The sequence below is a fragment of the Ambystoma mexicanum genome, chromosome 1q (assembly GCF_040938575.1).
Source record: "Ambystoma mexicanum isolate Mex_15411 chromosome 1q, UKY_AmexF1_1, whole genome shotgun sequence".
Taxonomy (NCBI): Eukaryota; Metazoa; Chordata; class Amphibia; order Caudata; family Ambystomatidae; genus Ambystoma; species Ambystoma mexicanum.
The window spans coordinates 1188354634-1188379842 of record NC_090922.1 but is presented as its reverse complement, the minus strand read 5'-3'; the positions used below and the strand labels follow the sequence as shown (position 1 = coordinate 1188379842).

The window sequence follows — 25209 nt, the reverse complement described above, 5'->3', positions numbered from 1 at the left end:
TCACACAGCACCTTAGGTGCAGTGACACAGGGATGTCTTTCAGACTCCCCAAGGTTTAAATACCTTCTCTGGTACTGACTACCGTCGCCCACAGTATGTAAAGTTAAATTGACTAATAGTCTCTTTAAATTTACTGACCCAGCACACACCATCTTCCTATAGAGTGCTGGAGGGGTTGCTTAGCTTCATCTGAATCAAAACACTCATTCAACAGTAAAAGGTTACCCTTTCTTACTTTAAATGGCTGGTGGCAGTGGTTTAGATCCAACTACCATGGTTTTCCCCGACCGCTAACAACGGTAGCTAAAGAAAAAATTTAAAAAAAAAATCGGTTCAGCCATGTTTTTCAATATGTTTTTCAATATGGCGCCCAAGAACTATCTGTAAAAACAGACTGCGGTCATCTTTTTTCGCCAGTTCTTTTAGGAAAGGTCCTACATGTGTTTGTCTCTGCGCGGCAAACCAGGTTTGGTCCCTTTGTTCGTTGGCCTTTGGCGGGCTTCTGTGTTGAAGACCTCCTCTGGTGCCTGAGGTGGACAGGATGTGAGGGGAGGGAGGTGCCCGAAACTCCCTGTGCTTAGTCTCCTAGGAGACCTGAATGCACTCTGGCGGGATTGGCCGGCTGGCTGTCCGGCAAGGACAGCCACCCTGCTGTGTGAGTGACAGCCAGGCTGGAATGCATGGGGGAAAACTGTTTAAAAGCAGGTCTCTGGGAGTTGGAAAGCAGAGCCGACCACTGGAACGAAAGAACCGGAGAGGAAGGAAGAGGACTGCTGCAACTCCTGGACGACCGGTGTTATGCAGAATCATATGCAGTACCCTTTGGGAACACCACACACAATTAAGACTACAAATGTAAGTACAAATTCACCTTTGGTACAAGCCTGTACTACACAGTAAAGTGGTAGCGATGGCTGAGCAGCCAGACTTATCTCAAGAGTAAAGTGAGCAGTATCAGAAGTTACAAAAGGTGGTTCAAACAAACACTGACTCAAGGTTTCTGAGTAAAAGAATATACATTTATTTACACCGTCAGTTGTAAAACAGTTCACTAATATAAACTTCTTCTCTGTGAAAGATAGTGAGCAAAAGACTCTTGGTAAGTCTCTCGTAACCAGGACTAATGTCTGGCAGAGGGACTCCCAGGACCGCCGTTGTTAATTTACTAATATAAATCAGCAGAAAATCACAATCTTAATACACTACACATCACCCAATTAATTCTGGACACGTTAAGCTCAAATGAAGTGTGAGCAAAATGGAAGTCCCGCAATTTAAACAGGGAGGGAAAGACAAGGTTATTCAAAATCAAGCAGCACCAACAAGTTAGTAAAAGCAGGGCAATCTAGAAAAGGCTTGCTACAACTAGTATTCAAATCAATAGGCCTGGGCCAATGTTAATGGTTCAGAGTCTTTGCAGAGGATCACACAGTTCAGAGTAGTCTGCGGTGAAGTCCCTGCCAAGAGTTCGAAACAAAGTTGGTTGGCAGAAAAGTTATTTAAAACAGTAGAGAAGGACAAGCCCTCGGATTAGCGAAAGTTTTCAAACACTTTCACCGCGGTCGGACGGAACGAATGACCGGATTTGAACAGTACCTTAGATGAAGAAGAATGCTGTAGCTGAGTCAGGAGTTCTTGGCAGATCCTGCAGGCTCACGGTTCCTGAAGCGACTGTTGGACTGACAAGAAGGAGGAAGAATGGAGGGTCCTGCACTCCCCAGGGAAGAAACCAGCAGCAGAGTAAAGCAACGAATAAAAGGTGCACTCCTTAAAACCCAAACGGGGTCCGGTCCTCCTGGCTATCCCGTTCACTGCAGCAGTGCACAGAAATTCAACCAGGGGAGGGAGGCCTAGCTTGGTGTTTGGCAAATTGGTTAGTCCCACTAGCTCAAGGGAAGAAGATTCCTTGTAGATCTTCTCCGTCATCGAAGTTTAGGCGATTTGGACCCACAGCAGGGCTTCACCGGGAGGTTCAGTAGTGCAGTAGTCCTCTTCCTTCAGCTTCTCTTCGGTTCTCTCGATCCAGTGGTGACTCTGCCTTCCAAGTCCCAGAGACCTGCTTTTTATGCAGTTTCCCCCCATTCACACAGCAGGGTGGCTGTCCTGGCAGGACACTCACCAAGCCAATCAAACAAGAGTGCGACTTGGGTCTCCAAGGAGACCCTGTGCAGGGGGCCTAAAACCCCTCCCTCACATCCTGTCCACCCAGACATTCAGGCGCCTAAGGAGGGCTTCTGGGCAGAAGCCCGCCAAAAGACGGCGCACAAAGGAACCAAACCTGGTTTGGCATGCAGAGTAAAACACAAGAAATACCTTTACAAAAAGAAATGGCAAATAAACCCAGCCGGAACCAAATAAAATTAAAAGGGGTCCAGCGGATTACAGTTAGAAACTATTAACATAGCCTAAAACAGTACCAAGGCTATTTTCATAGTCTGCGGTAGGAAATAAATGGTAGATACCACTGCCACCAGTCAAATCTTGAAGAAAGGGGAACGAAATAATGTTCTATGAGAGACAAAAAGGGACAACTATTAACCCTTTCCAGTACTCTAAGGAAGATAGTTTGTACTGGGTCTTTGAATTTAAAAAGACTAATAAAGTCAATGGCAACTTTACATGTTCTGGGAGACAGTAGTCAGTCCCAAAGAAATTGAGTTTAAAGTGGGAAGTCTGAAAACGACAACCCTGTGTCACTACACTAAAGGTGCTGTGCGACACACAGTAAATGGATGATGCCTATGGAGTAGGTGAGACTCCACAGTCTATGAACACACACATGTAAAACACACAGCAAAACATATGTAAGAGTGGGAAAAAAAGGCTCACACTCTTACCAGGTGAAAAAAATAAATCCTAGAAATCCAGCAAAGCTGCTGAGGGACTCAGTAGGTAAGGGAAATGAGCCATTCTGGAGAATTCTCCCTAACAACCGGTGAAGCCCTGCTGCAGGTCCGAATTGCCTTAAAAACTCAACGACAGAGAAGCCCTTCAAGGTTAACTTCTTCCCTTGAGTTTGGTGGGAACAACCAACTCGCAAGCCACCTGGACACCACCCTATTCTGGTCAAATTTTAATCAGAGTGCTGTTGAAAACCGGATAGCCAGAGGGAAGGAAACCAGCTCGTGGACTTTAAGGCACTTACACCTTAAACCAACATCTTGCTACAGCTTTTGGCCTCTTCCCTGGGCAGTGCAGGAACCTCCCGATGTCGTCCTTCTTGTCCCCATGACTGAAGCTCAGGAACAGCGAGATCTGCTCAAACTGCCAGGAACAACTGCCTCAGCTACAGTTTGCATCATTGAAAAGGTACTGTGCAAACGCGGTCCAGAAATCTTTTCGGCCATCGAGAAAGTGGGTGAAACTTTCCTCAACTATGAAGGCTTGTCCTTCCATAAACATTCATCAAAACTTTCGCCTAGCCTAATCCTTTAAACATGTGTGGCAAAGACTTAACCGTTACTTACCAGAACTGTGCTATCCTATACAAAAGACTCTGAACAATTGACTTTGGCCCAGGCCTATTGGGAAGAATTGCTGGATGTATTTAACTGAAACCCTTTGCCCTGCCTATGAAGGTAGTTGGGCTGTCTATTCTTATAACCTTGTCTTTTCCCAGCTTTATTAAGTATCTGAAGTGCCATTTTGCTCCCACATCATTTTGGAGCTAAACTTGTTCATTTACTTACCGGTTGGATTTTTATGGTTTATTAGCGTGGGATATTGAGCTGCTTGTGCTAGTGTAATGTTTTCTGACTGAGTAAATAAATGTATATTCCTTTACCAAGAAACCTCGAGTAAGTGTATTTGAATCACTGTATTAGTTGGTCCTTTGTGTAACTTTTTCTACTGCTCACTCAACATTTGAGATAAGTCTGGCTACACAGCCACAGCCACTGCTACCACATAACTGTGTAGTACAGCCTTGTACCAAAGGTGAACTTGTACTGACACTTGTAGTCTTAATTGCCTGTAGTGTTCCACAAGGGTACTGCAAGTGATTCTGCCTAACACGGGACAGTGGCGATTTCTGCATTCCTGGTAGATGGATCAGGCCAGTTCCGCTGTGGCAGGCTTCAGGGCACAGAGGACTACAGCTGCAATGAACTTGCAAAGTTCGTCACCACGGCGGGGCAACACAGCAACCGCGTATACTCCGGTTCGGGCACACTCACTTTACTCCAGATCTGGGGACGGCAAGTGTACGAAATTCGGTGAGAGAGTGCCGTGAACACGAAGCATGCAATGTACCAAGTTTCAAGGGCCTTCTTGAAACGGTGGCAGTATCAGGGCAAAGGTCTTGCACAAGCTTGTTAGCCCACTGGTTGGCCAAGGGACGCTTACGAAAAGGCTTACATTTTTTGATGAAGGTGCAGAGAATAGTGGGTCCCACTATTCCAATGGGTCAAAGCGTCTTTGCAGACCTTCTAGAATGACCAGATGCAGAGGGGTCCCACAGGACCACAGCGGGCTGAGGATGCCAAACCTTCCAGTGGGTCACCAGCGGCTCCTCGTCTAGGTTTCTTAGTTTCAGGATACTTGGATCCTATCCTTCGGTCAGTGAGAATGCCAGAGATTGACATGATATGGTTGTTTTGAGCCTTCTCTTATCCAAAATCTCAACTGTGCCAAAACGCAGAGGACCCAATGGGAGATTGTTAGGGAGAATTTGCATAAATGGTTGATTTCCCTCAGCAGCTTTACTCTATTTCTAGGATTAATTTTTTTTCACCTAGTAAGAGTGTGAGCCTTTTTCCCCACTGTTACATGTGTTTTGCAATGTGTATTTCTACTTTTTGTGTGATCTTGGGCACTGGAGCCTCACCTAATCCATGACACCAATTTCTTCCATGTGTGGTGCACACACCTTCAGTGCAGTAACACAGGGTTGTCTTTTAGACTTCCCACTGTCTCCATTTTCTGGGGCCGACTACTGTCCACCAGAAAAGATAAAGTTGCCATTAACTTTATTTAGTCACTTTTACCACAGACCCAGTACACCACATCTTCCATGGAGTATTGGAAAGGGTTCATTCGTATCCCTTTTTGTCTGTGTCTCTTGGAGCATTGTTTCACTCCCTTTACACTAAATCTTGACTGGTGGCAGTGGTATCTAACCTATTTTTTTAATACCGCGGTTATCTTAAATAACCATGTATTCTTTTAGGCTATTATTATATTAGCCTCAAACATAAACCCGCTTGACCATATATGTTTTATTACGGTTCCGGCTGGGTTTATTTGCCTTTTCTTTTTGTAAATATCTTTCTCGTGTTTTACTCTGCGCGCCAAACCAGGTTTGGTCCCTTTGTTCATCGCCTTTTCGCGGGCTTCCGCACAGAAGCCCTCCTTTCCGCGTCTGAGAGTCTGGGTAGGCAGGATGTGAGGGAGGGGTTTTAGGACTCCTGCCATGGGTTCCCTTGGTAACCCAAGTCGCACTCCTGTTTGATTGGCTTGGAGACTGTCCTTGCCAGGACAGCCACCCTGCTGTGTGATTGACAGCCAGGCTGTATGTATGGGGGAAAACTGCATAAAAAGCAGGTCTCTGGGACTGGAAGAGCAGAGTTGCCACTGGAAGGAAAGAACCTACGAGGAACTGACGGAAGAGGACCCCGACCAACACTGAATCGCCCAGTGAAGCCCTGCTGCAGATCCAAATCTTCAGAATCCGACGACCGAGAAGATCCTCCAGGTAACTTCTTCCCTTGAGCTGGTGGGACCAACCAGTTCACCCAAACTGCAAGCCAGGACCCCTCCTCTGGTCGAATTCACTGTACAGAGCTACAGTGGGGCGGAGAGCCAGGAAGGTTGGACCCTGCTTGGGTCTTAAGGAGCGCAACCTTTATTCGTTGCTTTGCTCTGCTGCTGGTTTCTTCCCTGGGTAGTGCAGGACCCTCCAGTCTTCCTACTTCTGCTCAGTCCGACAATCGCTTCGGGAACCGTGAGCCTGCAGGAACTACCAGGAACTTCTGCATCAGCTACAGCTCCCTCTCCGTTTTAAGGTACTGTGCAAATCCAGTTGTTAGTTTCGTTCAGCCGCGGTGAAAGTGTTTGAAATCTTTCTCCAATCCCAGGGCTCGTCCTTCTCTTCTCTTTGATCTAACTTTTCTTCCAACCAACCTCGTCCGGAAACCGTGCCATGAACTTTACCGCAAACTACACTGAACTGTATTATGTTGAGCAAAAGACTTTTTAACCATTGACTTTGGCCCTAAGCCTTTTCTATCTGATTTTACCATTGTATTCTCTCGTTCGATTGCCCCGAGTACTTACCTGTTGGTGCGATTCCATTTCTGTTAACTTCTGTCTTTCCCTCCCTTTTAAATTGCTGGAGTGCCATTTTGCTCCCACTTCATTTTGTGAGCTTAACTTGTCTGGAATTTAAGGGAAGTGATGTGGTGTATGAAGAGTGTGATTTTTAACTGCTTAGAATAGTGAACTGTTATAAAACTGAAGACTGAAATAAATGTATATTCTTTTACTTGAAAACCTTTAGTCAGTGTTTGCCTGAATTATAGTAATTGCTGTCCTTTGTTTAACTATTTGATACTGCTCACTTACTCTTGAGATAAGTCTGGCTGCTCAGCCATCGCTACCACTTTAACTGTGTAGTACAGGCTTGTACCAAAGGTGAATTTGTACTCTCACTTGTAGTCTTAATTGTGTGTGGTGTTCCCAAAGGGTACTGCATATAATTCTGCCTAACAGAGATCTGCTCACATACAGGCATACCATACTTGGACCAATCGTGGACCACGGTGGTCGCAGGTATTCACAGCACACCAGACTCTCTGGCACCCAGGATGTGTATTGGAACTAGACAGTCCAGCCTACATCCTGTGGGCGCACACTCAAGGCATGCAGAAGCCTGCGAAAGGTTGCCGCTTTGCAGGAAAATGCATGCCCAAGTAAGGACTGACCCAGGTCGGCTCCAACTGGGGAAGGTTAAGGGTCAAGATGGCCAAAGTACCTCGTGGTGTGGCCATTTTGGAGCCAGGCCACCTAACCGTGCCAAACATGGTAACCGCGGTTTACACCTGGCAGGAAAGGGTCAAAAATACACGAAAAGATAAGCTGCCACCAACCATGTCCAAGGCACATCTGCACTTTTCCTGAAAGTAACTAGGGCCTTTAGAAATGACAGGAAGACCCAAGTGCACTGTACTGTAAGGTACTTTGTGCACTTGTAACATGTTGCAGAAAAGTTGCAACATTGACAAGGACTAAGAGAAACGGAGTCTCCCAGTACTGACTGTCTTTAAGGGCATGTCAGTTTCCCCATAACAAATTGAGCGAAAAGCCCAGGAGTGCAGCAGAAGGCTGTGCTCAAAAGTTGGGGGTACACAACTGGAGGGGAGATTACACATGGAATGGAAATCCTTTCTAACAGTGACCTCAACATCCATCTTGATTCTCCCTGTTCCTCATCTGTGCTCTTTCGCAACCTCTGCGATTCCCTCTCCCTCTCTATCCTCCCCTCTGCCCGACTCAATCTGCAGGACACACACTTGATGCCTTGATCTCTTCTCCCCCCCTCTATCCTTCTGATCACTCCTCTCTCCTGGAGCGACCACAGCCTCCTCTCATCTCTCCCTCTCTCCCCCCCCCAAGCCAAGCCTACCCAAACATTGCCACCTACCTTCTCGGACATCCGGCCCAGGAAGCGTGTGTCAGTTGAGGCTTTCGCTGCCATCTTTTCTTCCCCTCCTCTAGCTGCCTCACACCCGGTTACAGCCCTGTCCTTTTGTCTACTCTTCTATTTCTGATACTCTTGATGCTCTTGCCCCTGTCATGAGGATCCGTTTGAAGTCCAAACCCAAGTGCAATTCCTAGTATGACTCCAACCTAGCTACACTTAAACTTAAGTGTAGGGCGGCTCAGAGGAAATGGAGGGCTTCTTGTTCATCCTCTGACAAACTTGCCTGTCACCTGCTCCAAAGACAATATCGACACTGTCCTCACCAAGAGGAGAGTCCACATTCAAGCCTGTGTTTCTGTGGCATCTAACAACTCAGCTGAACGCTTTAAAATCTGCAAGGTGTTGGCCAACCCAGCTGCAGTCTCTACCCCTCCACTTGCCTCCCAGGCTCTTCGCAATACCCTTGCCTTTCACTTTATCTAAAAACCCCAGGACATCCTGTCCACCCTCTCCATCTGTGGTTGCAGACTCTCCTTCAACCACCACCCCACCCTCTTTATCATCCTTTCCTCTTTTTTCCCCTGATGAGAATGATAGACAAGTCCGATTTACGAAAGCCTTGTCAAAACAAGTTCATCCATGTTCCTTTAAAACCATCAAGGACCACATTGAAACCCTTGCTCTGGTCCTTGCCAATTTTTGCAACCTCTCCTTTGCCTCAGGATCCTTCCCCTCCCCTCTGAAGCACTCCCTTGTGCATCCTCTTCTCAAGAAACCCACAGCTGATCCTTCTTGTCCGGCTAACTATCGCCCAATCTCCATCTCTCCCTTTCTGGGTAAACACCTGGAAAAACTGGCCATCACTCAGCTTAACCATCATTCCGATTGTTGGCTCTCTTCATGACTACCAGTCTGGCTTCAGAGCTCCCAGAAGCACAAACTGCTCTCCTGAACATCTGTGAAGACCTGCTCTCTAACCTTAACTCTAACATTCCCTCTGTCCTCATCCTACTCGATCTCCCTTATGCCTTCGACACGGTCAACCATATCACCCTGCTCCACCATCTCCGTGATAACCTGGGTATCACCAATCAGGCTCTGGCCTGGCTGACCGCTTTCCTCTCTGACCGACCCTCCCAGGTCCAACTTGGGTGCTTCCTATCATTGATCTCCCAGTCTACCTATGGTGTTCCCCAGGGATCTAACCTCTCACCCTGGCTTTTCAACCTATACCTGGCAACTCTCGCCCCCACTGCATTGCCATTTACTGCTAAAATTCCCAGTGCTGCACTGACGACCCTCAACTTATTTTCAGGCTGCCCTCGGCAACCTCCTCTCCTTCTCACATCTCTGATTGCCTAACTGCCATTCAAGAAGGGTGTGCCACCCATTATCTTTGTCTAAATCCCAACAAGACTGATATCCTCCTCATCAGTACACCTTCCCCATCCTTTCCACTCACTCTCTGGCCGCCTCCCTTGGCCCTCCTCCTACCCCTACCTGCGAGGCCAAGAACCTCAGAGTCATCTTTGACTCCACACTTTCCTTATCCGCCCACATCTCTGATGTCTCTAAAACGTCAAACTTCCTACTGCACCTCCTCAGAGGTACTCTGCCTTTCCTCTCCTTCCTCCAGAAGCTCATCATCTCCCAAGCTCTGGTTCTCTCCAGGTTGGACTATTTTAATAGCCTCTTTCTAAATCTTCCTGCCTCTACTCTCCCCCCTTCAAAAATAATCCACAGCAGGACTGTGAGACTTGTCCTTGGCCTCAAGCCCTGGGATCGTATATCTCCAGCTCTGAAATGCCTTAATTTGCTCCCAGGTGATGCAAGGATTAAATCACAAACCCTCTGCATTATCCACAAGTCTTTCTGGGGCCTGGATCGAAAATACCTTTAACTATCCCTCCCGTAAATACCTCGCCCCTCTCGAGCTCTTCGCTCCTCCTCACTCCCTCAGGGTCAATCGTTTTTCAAAGTAACTAGCTGGGGGTAGATTTCAGTCTTCGGCTGGGGCCTCCCCTTGGAACAGTCTCTCTGCCACTCTCAACTTGAGGAGAACCATCCCTCGTTCCGGAAGCACCTCAAGACGTTCCTCTTTGCTTCTGCCTTTGCCCCCCCTCTCCCATGGTGATCTGTTTCTCGGTACTGCTCACCTGGCCACCCTCTGTCCTCCGGGCCCAGGTACCTGCTCACCCTGCCATCTTCCTGCACTGCTTCCGGGCCACCCCTTGCACTGGGGTCTGTATCTGTACCCATAGAGTCCCCCACCCCCTTTCTTTTCTTTCTGCACTTATCGGGCATACCCGGTCTACTGCCTTAAACACAGCACTGGCCACACTACCACAGTTTATTGCCTTTATTATTTATTTATTATTATTGATCTCTTCTCAGCTCCGCAGTTACATTTCTCCCCCCTTGCATGCACTTTTCCCCTTTCCCTTTCCCACGCACTTGCACATTCTCAATGTCACTGTGCCTAGTAAGATTGTTTTGTGTTCCCCTGTTTCCCCCCCCCTTGCCACGCTCTGAAACACTTGTGAACTACTGATATAAATAAAAAATCAAATATAAAAAATATCAAATAGCTACATCTCCGACAATATGAGGCGTGGGGACTCACACTTGGATTGCAGGTGCCCAGTTCCGCCCTTTTATCTAATCAGTGTTCAAAGTTCCTGAATTAGGCACGGAAGAGAATTATTTAGAAAAACGATTGCAGATGTGGCCGGAGCCTGCCATTTCCCACAGCTGCTCAACAGCACCCCCCTCTAGCCCTATTCTAAAGAAGAATCTCCCTACCTAGAAAGCAAAAGTAAGGATATTCTCTGTCAGGATGGCCATAAATAATAAGTCGTCCTTATGTCCAAAAAGTCCTATTCTGGCCCTCACACCAACAAATAAAACAACAAAAAGTGCAAGGAAATGTCTTTGTCTTGATGTTAGCAAAAAGTGTTCAAAAATCAGAAGTATCAGATTAATTTAAACGAAAAATGTTCTCCAAGTAAAATACCCTTCCCCAGGATTCTTTAAACGGAATATCAAAAGTGTTTATTTGAATTACAGTTCCCTTTGGCCTTCACTGAGCCCACAAAGATCTGGTTTAAGCAATAAAGTTCTCCAACATTCTTTCTGTAGACTTCTTATAACGGTGTAGATTGCCTGGTATACTCCACTGCCTGGAATCTGTATTTAATCTCAATTGTCCTGGTGTACCCACCTGCAGGAATCTGTATTCAATTTCAATTGCCTGGTATACGTGCCTGCAAGGATTCTAATGCGAGTCGCGGTTCTTTGATTGTATCCAAATAACATACTGTGGATACTTGGTATATCTGTCTTTGTTAGCAGTTGTTCAAACTGCTCCCCCACACTGGCATCTCACGCATCTGTATTTTACTGGGTTTGGCTTTTACACTTTGTCTTTTCTGCAATCAAACATTCTTCTTATTGGGCATGAACTTTGCATCTCATCTTTGCAACATTCAAACAGCCTTTGGGAATTTTCTATATCAGTAATGTTGTAATTTTCAAACAACTTATCTTGCTGCGCTTATTGGAATGTCCCGGTATCCCAGGCTGCTTTGGGCAGACTCGCCAAGCTTTTCCAGCATTACTGATCGTGATTGCGGCTCTGCTGGAATGCTTCTTCATCCACTTTCCACTGTGGCAAGTTTCGACACTCCCCCAGCGCCCTGTGCGTGCGGCTCTGCGATATCACACAGACTTCCCCTCTCGTTCTAGACTGAAGAGCATGGTTCCTGCGAGCAGTCACACTTCCAGGATCACTCTTTACGGCTCCCTGTGTCTCGGTGACCCTCTTTGCTCACGCACATCTCCTCCTCTGTTCGGGCGTACTTCTCCATGCCAGCAAGCCTCCATGTGTGCTTCCCGTTTGCGGGCTCCAGCCGGGAATGTAGCATTCGCTCCTGCACTCCACTAACATTGCCAATTCTCACAGTGCGGTAACCATTTTAAAATGTCCCGTACACTGGAGGTTTGGAGCAACAACTAGTCCGGCTCCTGTCACTTCGCATTCACTCCATCATTATCCTCGTCTCAGTGCCCGAATGATTATGGGAGTTGGAGTCTGTAGTAATTATTGGACTTAACTCCTGCATGGTTTTTCTCAGGGATTCTACATAATGACATTTTCGAAACAAAAGGTGTTATGCATGTGTTGTGAGTGAGCCAAAAGTGGGTATCTAATCTACATGACAACAGGACATTAAGAACGCTGGTATTAGGGGTTTTTCCTTATGGGCAATGGTGGAATGCAGCGTCTTCTCCAGTGAAGTCACCATATCTCCCTGTTGTCTCCTCCCATGTGATCCTTCTCTCAAATAAACGCGCCACATGGTCAGGAAGCAGCTTCCGTGACCTGGCCACATGGGAGTTTTTCACCTCTGGGGAAACGCTGATGACTCCACTGGATTCATCACAAGAAGCTGATTGACACCAGGTTCCATCGAAATGATACTGCAATAGCTCTGGCAGAGACCAAAAGCTATCACTAATCAACCGAAAAATAACCCCTGAGCATTACTATTTTCTTTTTTTAACCTAAGTAATTGCTCTTCGAGATACCATTCTACAACTCTCTCCTCAACTTCCACCTGGCTTCTTCAAAATGGCTAAACCAATTACAGCCTTCACCATGATGCACTCATCAGCCGTTTTCCTCATTTTCAGGAAGATCGAATGCTTTTGCTTTGTATTGCATGTCTAACTTTAATTTTAGCAGATGTTCTAAATTGGAGCATAGGGAGGGAAACAGATTGCTTTTTTTTGGCCAGTAAAAATGAGTCTGATGAGAACTGCATCATGGAGCAGTCTGCTCCCTAACAAAAAAATAACGAAAATATATCAATGCACTAGGCAGAGTAAGACCATAGAAACTCTTCCAGGCAACATTGTATAACTCTCATGCACAGTAGTCTGGGGTTCTACAAAAATGGCAGATCCTGAAACAAAGCAATCACTATCATGCACTCAGACATGCGTCACAGAGCAACTGATGTCAGCATGGTCCCTCTACATCCTTATAAAAGAGCTCTGTAGCTAGGCCTTAAAAAAGAGCCATTTGAGTAAAATGTTCCTGCATTTTAACTCTGAACTTTGCAAGCTTTTGTAATGAGCATCATACTAATTTAAAATAGTCACCTTTTCAATTGAATCTTAATCTCGCCATCTTTAAAATTGCAAAGCGATATTAGAAAGTCTTGGAAAGATTGTATGAATGGACACATGCATACCGAAATATCAACTGAAATATGTAATCTTACCTGCTGATATCATTATTTGTCAAGTCCAGACGTTCCAAACCTTGCAGGAGGCCTATTTCTTCAGGTAATGATTTTAGCTTGTTATCCCTAAGTTCTAAAGTAATGAGAGAACTCAAATGCTTTAGATGCTCAGGACCCAAAGTTTCAATCCGGTTATTACCAACATGTAATTCCTGTGAAAAATTAAGTTTATATTATGTATTTATTATTTTAAAACAGATATTTGTATGTATGCAATATAACATCAAGACAAATTAATAAAGGAACCTTAAAACTGGAAAAGGAGCTGCTGACCTGTAACTTTGTTTCTCCAGTGTTTCCCCTTCACCACCAGAAGCCGGGACACGTGTAGACTTGAAATATGCCACTGCAAAAATGAAAGAACCAGAAAACAAGCCTGCGCCCCAAGACTATGGAACCTCCTTCCCATCAGCATCAGACTCGCCCTCATGCTCCTACAATTAAAAAATAAGAACTCAAGACCCTCCTCTTCAAGGAATCTCTCCTCCTCAACACCTAGGCCATCACGTCTCCCATCATGCCACCTGACTCGCTAGATGCCGCCTGCCGCTCTGATCCCCGACACCCGGTATAGCAATCCCCCTCCTCTGTGTCCTTCTGTATCCTATCCCCTGCTGTATGTCTGTTCAGTTACCTCTGAAAAGCGCTCTGTTATGCATCTGTATTGTTGCATACCTCTGTAAAGTGCTCCAATGCTAGTCGAAGTGAGGTCTGCGCACAATAAAATAATATATTGACATGCTTTCACTCGTCCCTAGAAGGTTGTGGAGTGCCCGTTTCATTTGCATACAAGCTTCTAACCTTCCAGAACTCTGCCTTTTTCTATTTCAGCTAATAAAAGGGGGGGGGAAACTCAAGTGCTGTGAATATTTCATATTATTAAGTACATGCAGCATACAATTAAGTTTAAACAAAATGTAGGTCTGCTACAGATTCTGTGTTACAATAAAGTAACTAATTTTCTTCTCTAGTGAAAAATAGCTAGATTAACATACTTAATATAAAAGGAGGAGCAAGTAGTAGTCACCTAGGTGCTGGAAACATATTTTGAATCAAACTGAACTTGTTTTTGGCATTTTGTGACCAGTGTACCCACATCCAAGCAGTAATTGCCCGCAAATGAGTGAACAAACCTTCATGTTGCTGCTTTACAATTTTCTTTAAACGGTTTTGCTGACAAAATTGTTACTAGCATGGCTGTGACAAAGATGGCTTGCTGAGCGGAGCTGGTGATTTTTGCTCTGCAGCCTCAAACCCTATCCTAAGAAAGACATTCCCAGGGGCCAACCACACCTAAAATTGACTCTGAAGCCCAGGAGCCTCAACCAGGAAAAAGGTGTGAAATGCAGCTAGTTGGGGTGAAGTGGGACTGATCAGGGAGAGTGACCAATTCTGGATACTGAGAATCACAACTGCCCCTGTTATGGTATCCAGCATGTGGCGCTGGAAGTTGTAAGACTCCCTGCTGCACTTTCTCCAATATACATGGGCAGGTTGGAAGGTGTTTTTAATTGGCACTGAACTTATGTGCGTGCAGTGCAGACCAGAGTGGGCCCACGCTCCGTCTTCCCATGTGAAAAAAGCAGACATTAGCACTGGATCCCAAAGATCATTTGGCGAGGCAATGAGCAAGACATGTCCCCCAAGCTGAGCACAATGCACTGTTAAATTTAGCATACCAAAAGGAAAGTCAGATTGCGAGAGGTAAATGGACAGCCCCTCCGAGCGTGTGAAGGATCAGCACTCTGCACTAAAGCATACCTCTCATAGGAACATTGCTTGCAACACAGTTGCAAAGTGAAGAGAGTTGAAGAGGATAAACGTGCAGAGGGCTGACAAAATTTGCTAGCAGGGGCTGCGCCAAGCTCAGTCTAAATCGCACACAAATTCCGCAGACAACTGTCTGAATCAACAATTACACAAACATACAACATTACTCAAAGAAAACTAAACGGGCCTGCTAGGAGGAGACGGGGAAAACTATCCGCTCCTTACAGCTCCACCCACCCACTGTCTATAGGATCTGGTGGTGTGCCACCTATCTAAAATAGTGGATATAAAAAGAAGCAACAGCAACAGTGGATCTTTGTCCTACTCTTAAATCATTCTCTATGTGTCAAGGTGTTTTCTGCCCTTTTTATATAGAAAGACACAACAAAGTGGGATACTAATGCACATTGCTTCGGAGCATACAACACTTAAAAGCAGATAATCTCTAGAGGACTCACTTCGTTATTATCCCCAGATTCTGATACTCTGTCAGGGTGCCTTAAAAGACGATAGTCATCATTCACACCCTTAAGAATGAGATTCAGAAGGGTACAGGTTATTATTTAGAGCATCCCTTATAATGGGTAGACTGGCTTCAGCAGCACTAAAGGAAGTCAGGGTTGTCTTCTTCAGGACTGTTTTCACATAGTACTTTTGCCAAGTGTTATACTATTTGTAGTCTCACTAGGAGCGGTCAATTACTGGCATTCCTTATACTTCCATTGATAAATTATAAGATTGCTATTTCATAGCGCCTGCCTGGACTATGGCTCGCGACTGGTGTAGCGGTGGACCTTTAATCACCTTAGCTCAAAATAGGCCCACCACTTAAGAAGCTGGTCCACGGTTGTACATAAAGCAAGTTTATTGCACAAAAGTTCTGGGGAGTGGTTAGATGGTATTGCCGGACCAAACTAACCCAAATCTTAACAATACAACATCATTTGGCAGTTTATAAACTTTTTGCAACAATTTAAAACACCTCCACCCCCAAATATGGTTGGACAAAACTACTTCAAAGAAATCCCATCTTTCCCCAATTCTTCCATTTTCATTGGCAGGCTTGGGATTCGTTGCAGTAGGTCCCGACGTCAGTACATGGTTAAACATTTGTATTGAAAACCTAATTCATTGCTAGCAATAACTGGCCCAAGACCTTTAACTTTAAAGGGGTGGTTTGCTCAGAAATGTTATTGTTCCAATCGATCGGCATGTATATTCGATCAAACATCGATCCAGCTTAAAAAGAAAATTCTCTGTATCTTATCTTAGTTTTCCTCAATTTTATACGTGCGAAAACGCCTGCCTGGACAGCGCCATCTTGTAGAAATCATACCCATTGATCCATCACCCTAAGTTCAAGTTCCCTTACGGCACTAAATCATATCACCCGCCTCTCAAACTGACATCACTAGACGCTTACGCCCCTGCTCACAACGCCAATGAACATCTCATGTGAACGTGCTCTGTGTGCAATCTATTGAAATGCCAAGACGCCGCTTTCCTCCATAAGTGTAATCAAAAACGTTCTGATCACACAACGTTGGAGAATCTTTTTCCTGTTTATTTCTTTTTGAGTCTACCAGACTTGTTTGTGCTCTATTCAGCTATCTCTCAAGTACTCCACACATTTATATATGATATGGCATTTATAACACGCCTATACACAAGGCGCGACAAGGCAAGGGAGGGGGACAGAGGGAGGACAAAGGCAATGATCTTACTAGGCCAAGTGACATTGAGATTGTGCAAGTGAAGGGGAGGGGGAAAGTGCCAGGGGCGGGTGAAGGAGGGCAAGTGCTATACGCAGGATCAAAAACAAACAATAAGTAGTGCAGCCAGCAGGTTCCAAGTGCAAGGGTGGAGTGCAGACAACAGGTGTCTATAAGTGCAGGGAAAGGGACTGTAGGGTTGCAGATACAGACCCAAGTGCAAGGATTGCCAGGAGGCAGTGCGGCTGCACAACTGACAGGCAGTGACCTGGGCCCGTATTCAGAGGGTAGCCAGGTGACAGTGCAGTATCAGACTGGAGATCAGCAAGGGAGAAGAAGAGAGAAGTCAGAAGCAAAGAGGAAGTTCTTGAGGTGCTTCTGGAACCAGAGATAATTCTGCTCAAGTTTCAGAGAGGCAGGGATGCTGTTCCAGAGGGAGGCCCCAGCCGAAGAAAAATCTACCACCAATGTGTTGCTTGGAGAAGCGACCAATCCTGAGGGAGTTGGAGGAACGAAGAGCTTGAGTAGGAACATATTTCCAAAAAGAGTTGAAGGTATTGAGGACCCAGGCCCCAGAAGGCCTTGTGGACAATGCAGAGGGTCCTGAACCTAATCCTTGCAGCCATTGGGAGCCAATGAAGAGATTTCACGGCTGGAGAGATACGATGCCTGGGCTTGAGGCCAAGTCTTACAGTCCTGTTCTGGCTGAGTTGAAGAGGGTGGAGAGTAGATGCAGCAGATTTAGAAAGAGGCTGTTGCAGTAGTCCAGCCTAGAGAGAACTAGATCTCTAGAGACAGTGAGCTTCTGGGGTAGGCAGAGGAAAGGAAGAATACCTTTGAGGAGGTGCAGTTGGAATTTTTGACTTCTTAGAGACGTCTAAGATGTGAGGAGAAAAGGAGCGTGTGGAGTCGAAGTTGACCGCAAAGTTCTTAGCCTCACAGGTGGGGGCAGGAAGACTGGTACTTATGCTGCCGAGAAATTATGAACTCAGTAGTCGCTTTTTATTTAATCATTTCTTATATTATGTACAAATGCCTTTACCAAACCAGATTTAAATTATACTTTTACATAGCATGTTCTTTGCATGTGTCCTTGCAAACTTTTGCCCTGATTAATCTTGCCTTTGCACAATTGCTGTTTCTAACATGGCCGTTTTCTTGCTTGTTTTTAGTTGACATTGAATTTTAATGTGAAACCTAATTTCGTTAATGTATACAAACAAAAACATTTCTATTTATTTCACTTTAGTTCTGTTTTAGGAACTATGGTCAATATACAGCCCTACATGTACGAGCCTGAATAGTCAGAAGGAGAAATCCATGAAAGAGAAAAAAGTCGAGACCATGAGGAATCATATGCTAATCGTGACCTTCAATCACAGGAGCTGAACCCAGCCGCTTGGAAGACGTTTCCACCTGGTGTACCTGCTATCGATGTGAGGTTATGCCAAGTGTGCTTGAGAACTGCTGCTGCAGAGAATATTCTGGCTGCTTGGCCTACATTGCCGACGAAGACACACCTTTGCTATGTGTTACCAGGTGCATGACGTCACGCAGACTGCCTTACAATGTCTATGTTCTGCGAATGATGATGTTCCTTATGCATGAACTATGATCTGCAGTTCGCCCGCGTATTCCAAGTAATGAGTATGTTCATTAAATATATGTTGTGTGTTTAACAAGCAAGACAGATAACATATCAATGTCAAAACAATTAGCTTTCTTTCATTAGGATGTAAAAACATTGTTTTAAGCGTCTCCAAACTGTTTTTGATCGAACAGGCGTTCACATTTTCAATTGATCCCCACTTGATAACCCAAGCACCGTTGGTACTTTCCATGTGAATGCACTTTTAAAGCACCACAATGTCATACATTAAAAAGGTAATTCAAACATAATGCATGCAATTATTGGGTTCATTTACATAAACTATTTCTGTATCTCTTTCAAAGGTGGTACAGACTTGTGATCTATTGTGCGTTTACATGGTGGATTCATTGAAGACTGGGATTCCGTGTTTGGCGAGCAATAACTGCCTGCGTGGTTTGCGCCATTCGTGACAAAATCCCAAGTGACTCTGGACAATACCACGTATTTATGCAGACAGTTCCTAGAGCGCAGCAGTACAATTTGTAGTTTGTCATTGCAACCCACTTTACAAAACTTGTAACTACGCACCACATACAGAAATAAGAGGATTGCGAAAGATTGGTGTGCTTCAACAAGTTTACGCCCCTATTGCGCTCCCCTCATCCACATCCACCCCCCCCCGGTGGGATCAATGGCAGTTTGCATCTGTGGCCCTGCACATCAGAAGGGGGCTGCAATCCACATACCTTTGTGTCCTTGGAATGTGTTCCCGGGCCTATTGCGCTCCCTTCTTTTTTATTTTTTTTATTTGTTGATTTCCACTTGGTTTGCAAACTTTTACAACATTACTTTAAAATGTTCTATCACAAAGTTGACAGTTTGTAACCTACTCGCTCTTTTAATTTGTTTTAATCTGCAGGCATATTGTCATTTAACACACTAAATGTCAGTATAACTTCATCGCAATATTATTTGAGAAGACAGAATTCCTATAGAATATCAGATTTAGCATACCATGCGAACAATCACATATTTGGGATGAACTCCATTTCTGGAGTGCAGGTACGTACACAGCATATAGAAATAAGTATACGTTTCCAATGTTATTGTCTACACATAGAAGTACAATTCCAAAGTAAGTTTGCTAGCTATACATATTCATGTATGCAGTTATTATGGGTATAGAAATTCACATTCCTACTTGAGATTTCTAAAATCATTGCTTGTTGAAATACTGTAGACACTCCGCCCCCTCCCCCCAGTTATACCAAAGCAAATATGTTGGCAATAAATTCCAGACATCAACAATACTACCACAACAAACTTTACATATCAGATGTAAGATATAGTGCAATTTACTGTTGAGGGGCTTTGCGACCTCAACCAATGCCTCTGCTCAGAATTTTTTATTACACAATCTTACTCTATGCGGTCAAACAGCAACCAGTGTGGTTTTAAATTGAATCTCTATATTAATTTTGACCAATAAACAAATCAATATAAACACTAGTTTGGTATTTGTCCCCTTTAAGCAACGTGTCCAAAACTGCTCTCTTCCAGTGATTGACGAGCCAATGAGTTCTATGCCAAAGATGTTCATTCTGTGTGTCTCGAAAATAATTGCAACACACAGTCAGATGTTTTAAAGTTTTGTTTTGAGTACCGTTCCCAAAAAACCAACATCCCATTTGTCTCATTAGGTGTTCCTTTAGCCCAGTGATAGATTTTCTTATTAGTGTGGATTTGATTCAGATTTAAGCGAAGAAATAACTTGTGTGTCTTATTACAAGGGAAACATGTTAGGTACGCATGACTGGGGACACGTCTGGTGGGAAAACGTGCTACTTCGCTGTAAAGCTGATATTTTGACAGAGATACTGAAGTTAACAGCCAGTCGTGTTCAAACAGCCATGTAGTAATGCAAGCATCATTTTATGGTATTTCTTGATTGAGTAAGGCGTGCCTTCCTTGATCATGTTAACAATATTTTCATAAAGGGAATTGGAAGGAGGATTTAACATTTTATAAAAGTTAATTAGCAATCGCCAGTTAAATCTTGCTACCAAAGATAGAATCCCCAGCTCGTGCCGTAGTTTTGCATTGGGGAGTGCATTTGCTAGTCTGAGGGTGTTTTTCAATAGCATTCCCTTAATTTGATTTACGATAGTGCCAAGGTCTACCAGGCACATATCTAAACCATAGAGAATAATGGCCTCTACTTTTAGTGTGCAATATTCAAAGAGCGAGGACATAGAGAAGTCACAATATCTACCATAAATTATATTCATCTGGGAGCAAAGAAGCTTTACTTTGTCAGTGCTTTTTTTCCACATAGTGGCAGAAGAAAAGTTGCATAAAATATAGCCAAAGTATTATACAGAGGGAGCACATTCAATTATGGTTCTGCCTAGTGTCCATTTAAATGCCACATTTTTCTTTTTACAGTAGTTGAAAATATTTGATTTCATAATATTTGGATACAGATTGAGTTTAGTGTAAAGAGCAAAAAGCTCTAGCTTAGCCTGTAACCCAAACCGAGTGGTATCGAAAAGCAGGAAGTCATCAGCAAATGCTATCCAGTGAATATTGAGTTTGCCTAGTCTCGTCGGGAAATTAATACTTTGAGATCATATAGAATCCATATGAGTAGATGAAGATTAAATAATATTGCTGCCAAGTTGCATCCCTATTTAACTCCGACATAAGTCATGATTGAGTCAGTCGAGGCTCCCTGCTAAGATATTCTTACTTTTATAGTGGTCTTTTCATTCAACATGGCTAATAATGAGATTGTATGTGGGTGAAAACCCATGACAGACATCTTTCTCCAAAGTGCATTGCGAATAACGCAGTCGAATGTTGCAGTTAAGTCAATGGACGCCATATAAATGGGTCCAGAATCAAGTTTGCTCTTTTCTAATAAGTGTGCTAGGATTGTGGCATTTAGAGTAGTACCCATCTGCCGCCAAAATCCCACTTAGAAGCGTGTTTTGTTTTATGTGGGCTTCCAGTTCTTTCAAGATTAATATGGAGAATATCTTTTCAGAGATGCCTAATAGCGCAATTGCATGAGTTACCTGGATCGGCAGGGTTGCCTTTTTTGAATAACGGTATAATGATTGAAGCATACCATGATATTGTTATTTTATTAGAGATATAGATGTTGTCATATTTTATTTTGAGGATCGGGCCCAAAAACCTGGGTCATGTTTGATCACAGAGGCAGGAATACCGTCCGGGCCGGGAGCCTTTGAGTAGTTCAGCCGCGATATTGCCCATTCTATATCTACTATTGTCCAAGGGCATGCCTCAAATTTTAAGTGAGGGCATTTCGGTGGCTGCTCCCCCTTAAATCGAGTAGGAGTTGGTATTTATCCAAAAAATAAGCAGACCATTTCTCAGCTGTTATTGAGGATGGAAAAGGGTCAGTGTGCTTCGAAGAGATGGATCTTAAAACAGCCCATACCGATCTTGTTATTGGCACATAGATTAGCGAGGATCTTTTGGTTCTCGGCTATTGCCGATGGGTATTTTATATTACCACATTAATTTCTATGTGAGTTGAGATAGCTTTCTTTCTTTTCAGATATTCTTTGATAGGTAAATATAATTTCTTTAAGTCAGAGTAGTTTGTTTTTCAAGAGTTTAGAGACGTAAATCTCAAGAGTTATGGTGGGGAGACTTGTCATAGCGCTTCTGGGAGAAATCCTCACCAAGTTTAGCCAGCATTTCAGACGTTACTTTGTGATAGGTTGCTTCTGTGAGTTGAATACTAGAGGCAACTGAGCACCTGCTGTTAATGATCACACTCTCTTTGGAGATCATGTCAATTAATTTACTTCATAAATAGGCAATTCCATCTGATCAACGGCATTGGACGATCCATCTCCAAAAATGTCAACAAGAGTTCAATTGTAAGCAATGCGCCCTTTGCATGGATGTTAGTTGAGATTATTATATGATCTTCTAATTTTGGATCTGTGGTCACTATTGAGTTGCAGCGCGGCATAAGATGAGCGAATGCTTCAAAATAATCAATGCGCGAAGTCTCATTTCCGCTATGCCACATAAAAGATGAGGCTTCAGGATTAAATTCTAAAAATTGAATCTCCCAGTTCTCAAGAAAGTCTTTCCATCTGACCCCAAAATGTATTGTGGCCAAATGATGTACTGAGTGCCCCTTCGGTGTTCCCATTGGTGTCTGAGGGAGACAGCATGCATCGAAATCACCTCCTATTATGATGTTATACAAGGGGTTTGTCGAGTATGCATCGTCAAGGATGGCATCAAGATGTTCAAAGATGCAATCAATAGATTTTTTTAAGGGATTCCAATATAAGGATATAATTATAAATGGGTCATCACTTGCTTCAATAAAGTTGAACTCAACTACAAGAAATTCTTCCGTTGTGGCTCTTACTTTCGAGACACTGTGCAAATTATTATGAAGAAAAATAGCCAAGCCCCCATAGTGTCTGCCTGTGTTGCCCCATTGTGCTTCAACGTAATATGATGTAAAGCCATTGATTTCAATTTTTTTTGTCTTCATGGTCTCCTGGAGCTTGAAGATAGAAATGTGATCAATGAATGAAGAATTATTGAGCCATGCATGTAGATTTTTAAATCTGCATGAATTCCAGGATTCAAGAAGTAGAGTTTGGTTACTACGTTGGATGGTTATTTGCTGAGATCTTTGCAGCATTTAGGCTATTTACCAATGGTATTAGCCAAGACCAATCCTTAATGAGCGAGGTAAACAAAGCTAATTGATTAATAGTAATAATATCTGTGGCATTTGTAGTCAAATTCAGTTCAAATTACTTTCTGCAGAGGCTCTTGGATTTCCAGGAAGCTACTGGCCACCTCAAGCGACTGGAAGGGGAATATTTTCTTACCTGTAACTCCATTTCTCCAGCATTGGTATCTTTCATGGATTCACATGCTTAGAATATTCCCCGTTGTCAGGCTGGGAATCCTCGGTAAATTATATAGACCTTTTCCATAGGAAAAATTTCGACACTTTTGTGTCCTATCTACGTCGTTTTGGGCCGCCTGCGCCACTAGGACGTAGAGGTATAAGTAGCCCCGCCCCTGCGGCTCCCTCAGATTTCGACCCCCAAAGTAGTATGGGGGGACATCTGGTTTGCATGCCAGGGGAGGCCGGTAGGCGCATGTGAATCCATGAAAGATACCAACGCTGGAGAAATGGAGTTACAGGTAAGAAACTATTTCCTTCTCCAGCGTTGGGATCTTTCATGGATTCACATGCTTAGAATAGATTGTACAGCAGTATCCCCCATAGATGAAGGTGTGTATGCAAACCAATAACATTATAACCATGAATGCATATTCGCCCTGGCTAGACTTCAAATCATAGTATATGAACAGCTAAAAAAACAACACTTTAAAGTACATTAGCCAAAACATATACCCCCTTTAATGGGGCCTACCTTATTGAAACTGGTGCTATCGGACTGCACGACCCATCTGTGTATCCTCAGCATGTTGTTGTTCGAGGCAATAATGCCGGGCAAACGTATGTGGTACCGACCAGGAAGCCGCCTGACATCTCCCAGCGGAATCCCGGACCACAATGCTGCCGACGACGAAGCAGACCTCGTCGAATGGGCTCGTGGACGTCTTTCCAGCAGTTTCCCAGCTTTTGAGTGGCAAAAAGAAATGGTAGATGACACCCAGCGGGACAGTCCTTGTTTTGAGATTGCTTTACCTTTAGCTGAAGGGCCATAGGCCACAAATAGCTGTCTTGTGTCCCTGAGATTTTGAGTGCGATGGAGGTAAAATTTCAGAGCCCTTCTCACGTCCAACGTATGGAGAGTCCTCTCCGCAGCAGACGAAGGTGTTGGAAGAAACGTCGGTAGCACCATAGAAGAGTGCTTATGGAACATGGTAGGGACTTTAGGAATGAAATGAGGATTAGTAGGCAACACAACTTTATTCTTGAAAAACCTCAAATATGGTGGATCGATCACTAACGCTTGTATTTCTGGCAGACGTCTAGCCGAATTAATAACCATCAGAAAGGCCAGTTTCCATGATAGGAATTTCAATGAAGACGATGACATTGGCTCAAAAGGAGCCTTCATTAGTGCTGCTAGAACCAGGTTAAGACTCCAGATCGGAGGAAACTTCTTCTTAGGAGGAAAAGTTCGGAACAATCCTTTCATGAAATGTTTAATCAACCGGTCACTAAATAATGGAGTTGAATGTCTCTTCCGAGTAAATCTCAAAATGGCCGTCAGATGCACTTTTATCGATGAAAAAGAAACCTTTTTGAGCCAGGAGTAGCAAGTATGGTAGAAGCTGCTCCGGTGTGATGTGAAGTGGACGTAAACCTGGCTGATCTCCGCACCAAATACAGAATCTCTTCCATTTGTACGTATACGAAGCGTTCGTGGACGGCGCCCTTGCAGCTTGCAAAATGCGACGACAGTATGGCGGAATTGCTAACGTACCAAACTCAGAGAAATCAGGAGCCAGGCTGTCAGACTGAGGCTGTCCAGGTCGTGGTGCCAAACCATCCCTTTGTCCTGAGACAGAAGGTTCGGGATCCTCAGGAACCTCATGGGCTCCTCTGCTGAAATATGGAGTAGATCGGAAAACCACACTTGTCTCGCCCAGTACGGGGCCACCAGGATCATCCGACATGGATATCTGTGAATCCATTGCAGCGTCCGACGTATGAGTGGAAATGGGGGGAACACATACAAAAACTTGTCCGTCCACGGGAAGGAGAACGCTTCCCCCAGTGGGTCTTGTTGTGGCCACCTGCTCGCGTATTGTGAGCACTTTCTGTTCTCTCACGTTGCGAAGAGATCTAGAGCCGGACGACCCCACTTTTCGAAGACACGGTGTAGTTGTTGGTCGTTCAATTCCCATTTGTGTAGTCGATTCATCTCTCTGCTGAGAGAGTCTGCTTGCACGTTTTTGACTCCTGGTAAGTGGAACGCCAATAGATACATCCTGTGGCGGAGGGCCCAATGCCAGATCTCCTGGGCTTCGGTTGACAGAGTCCTGGAGCGAGTACCCCCCTGCTTTCTCAGGTAAAACATTGTTGTCGTGTTGTCTGTCATTATCCGTACAACGGATCCTTTTATGCTTGGCAGAAAGGACTTCAGGGCCCAAAGCACTGCCCTTAACTCCAGCACGTTGATGTGAAGGCTGGACTCCTCC

The 25209-nt window shown here is 44.3% G+C and overlaps 1 protein-coding gene across 1 annotated transcript in view; it reads right to left on the bottom strand.

Annotated features, from left to right (window-relative positions):
• Positions 1-25209, bottom strand: part of LRRC40 (leucine rich repeat containing 40) — a 1512829-nt gene that overhangs the window by 581275 nt on the left and 906345 nt on the right. The window contains exon 7 of the mRNA XM_069641925.1: positions 12925-13097. Within this exon, the coding sequence (XP_069498026.1) occupies positions 12925-13097 (173 nt within the window). The remainder of the gene's footprint in view (positions 1-12924; positions 13098-25209) is intronic.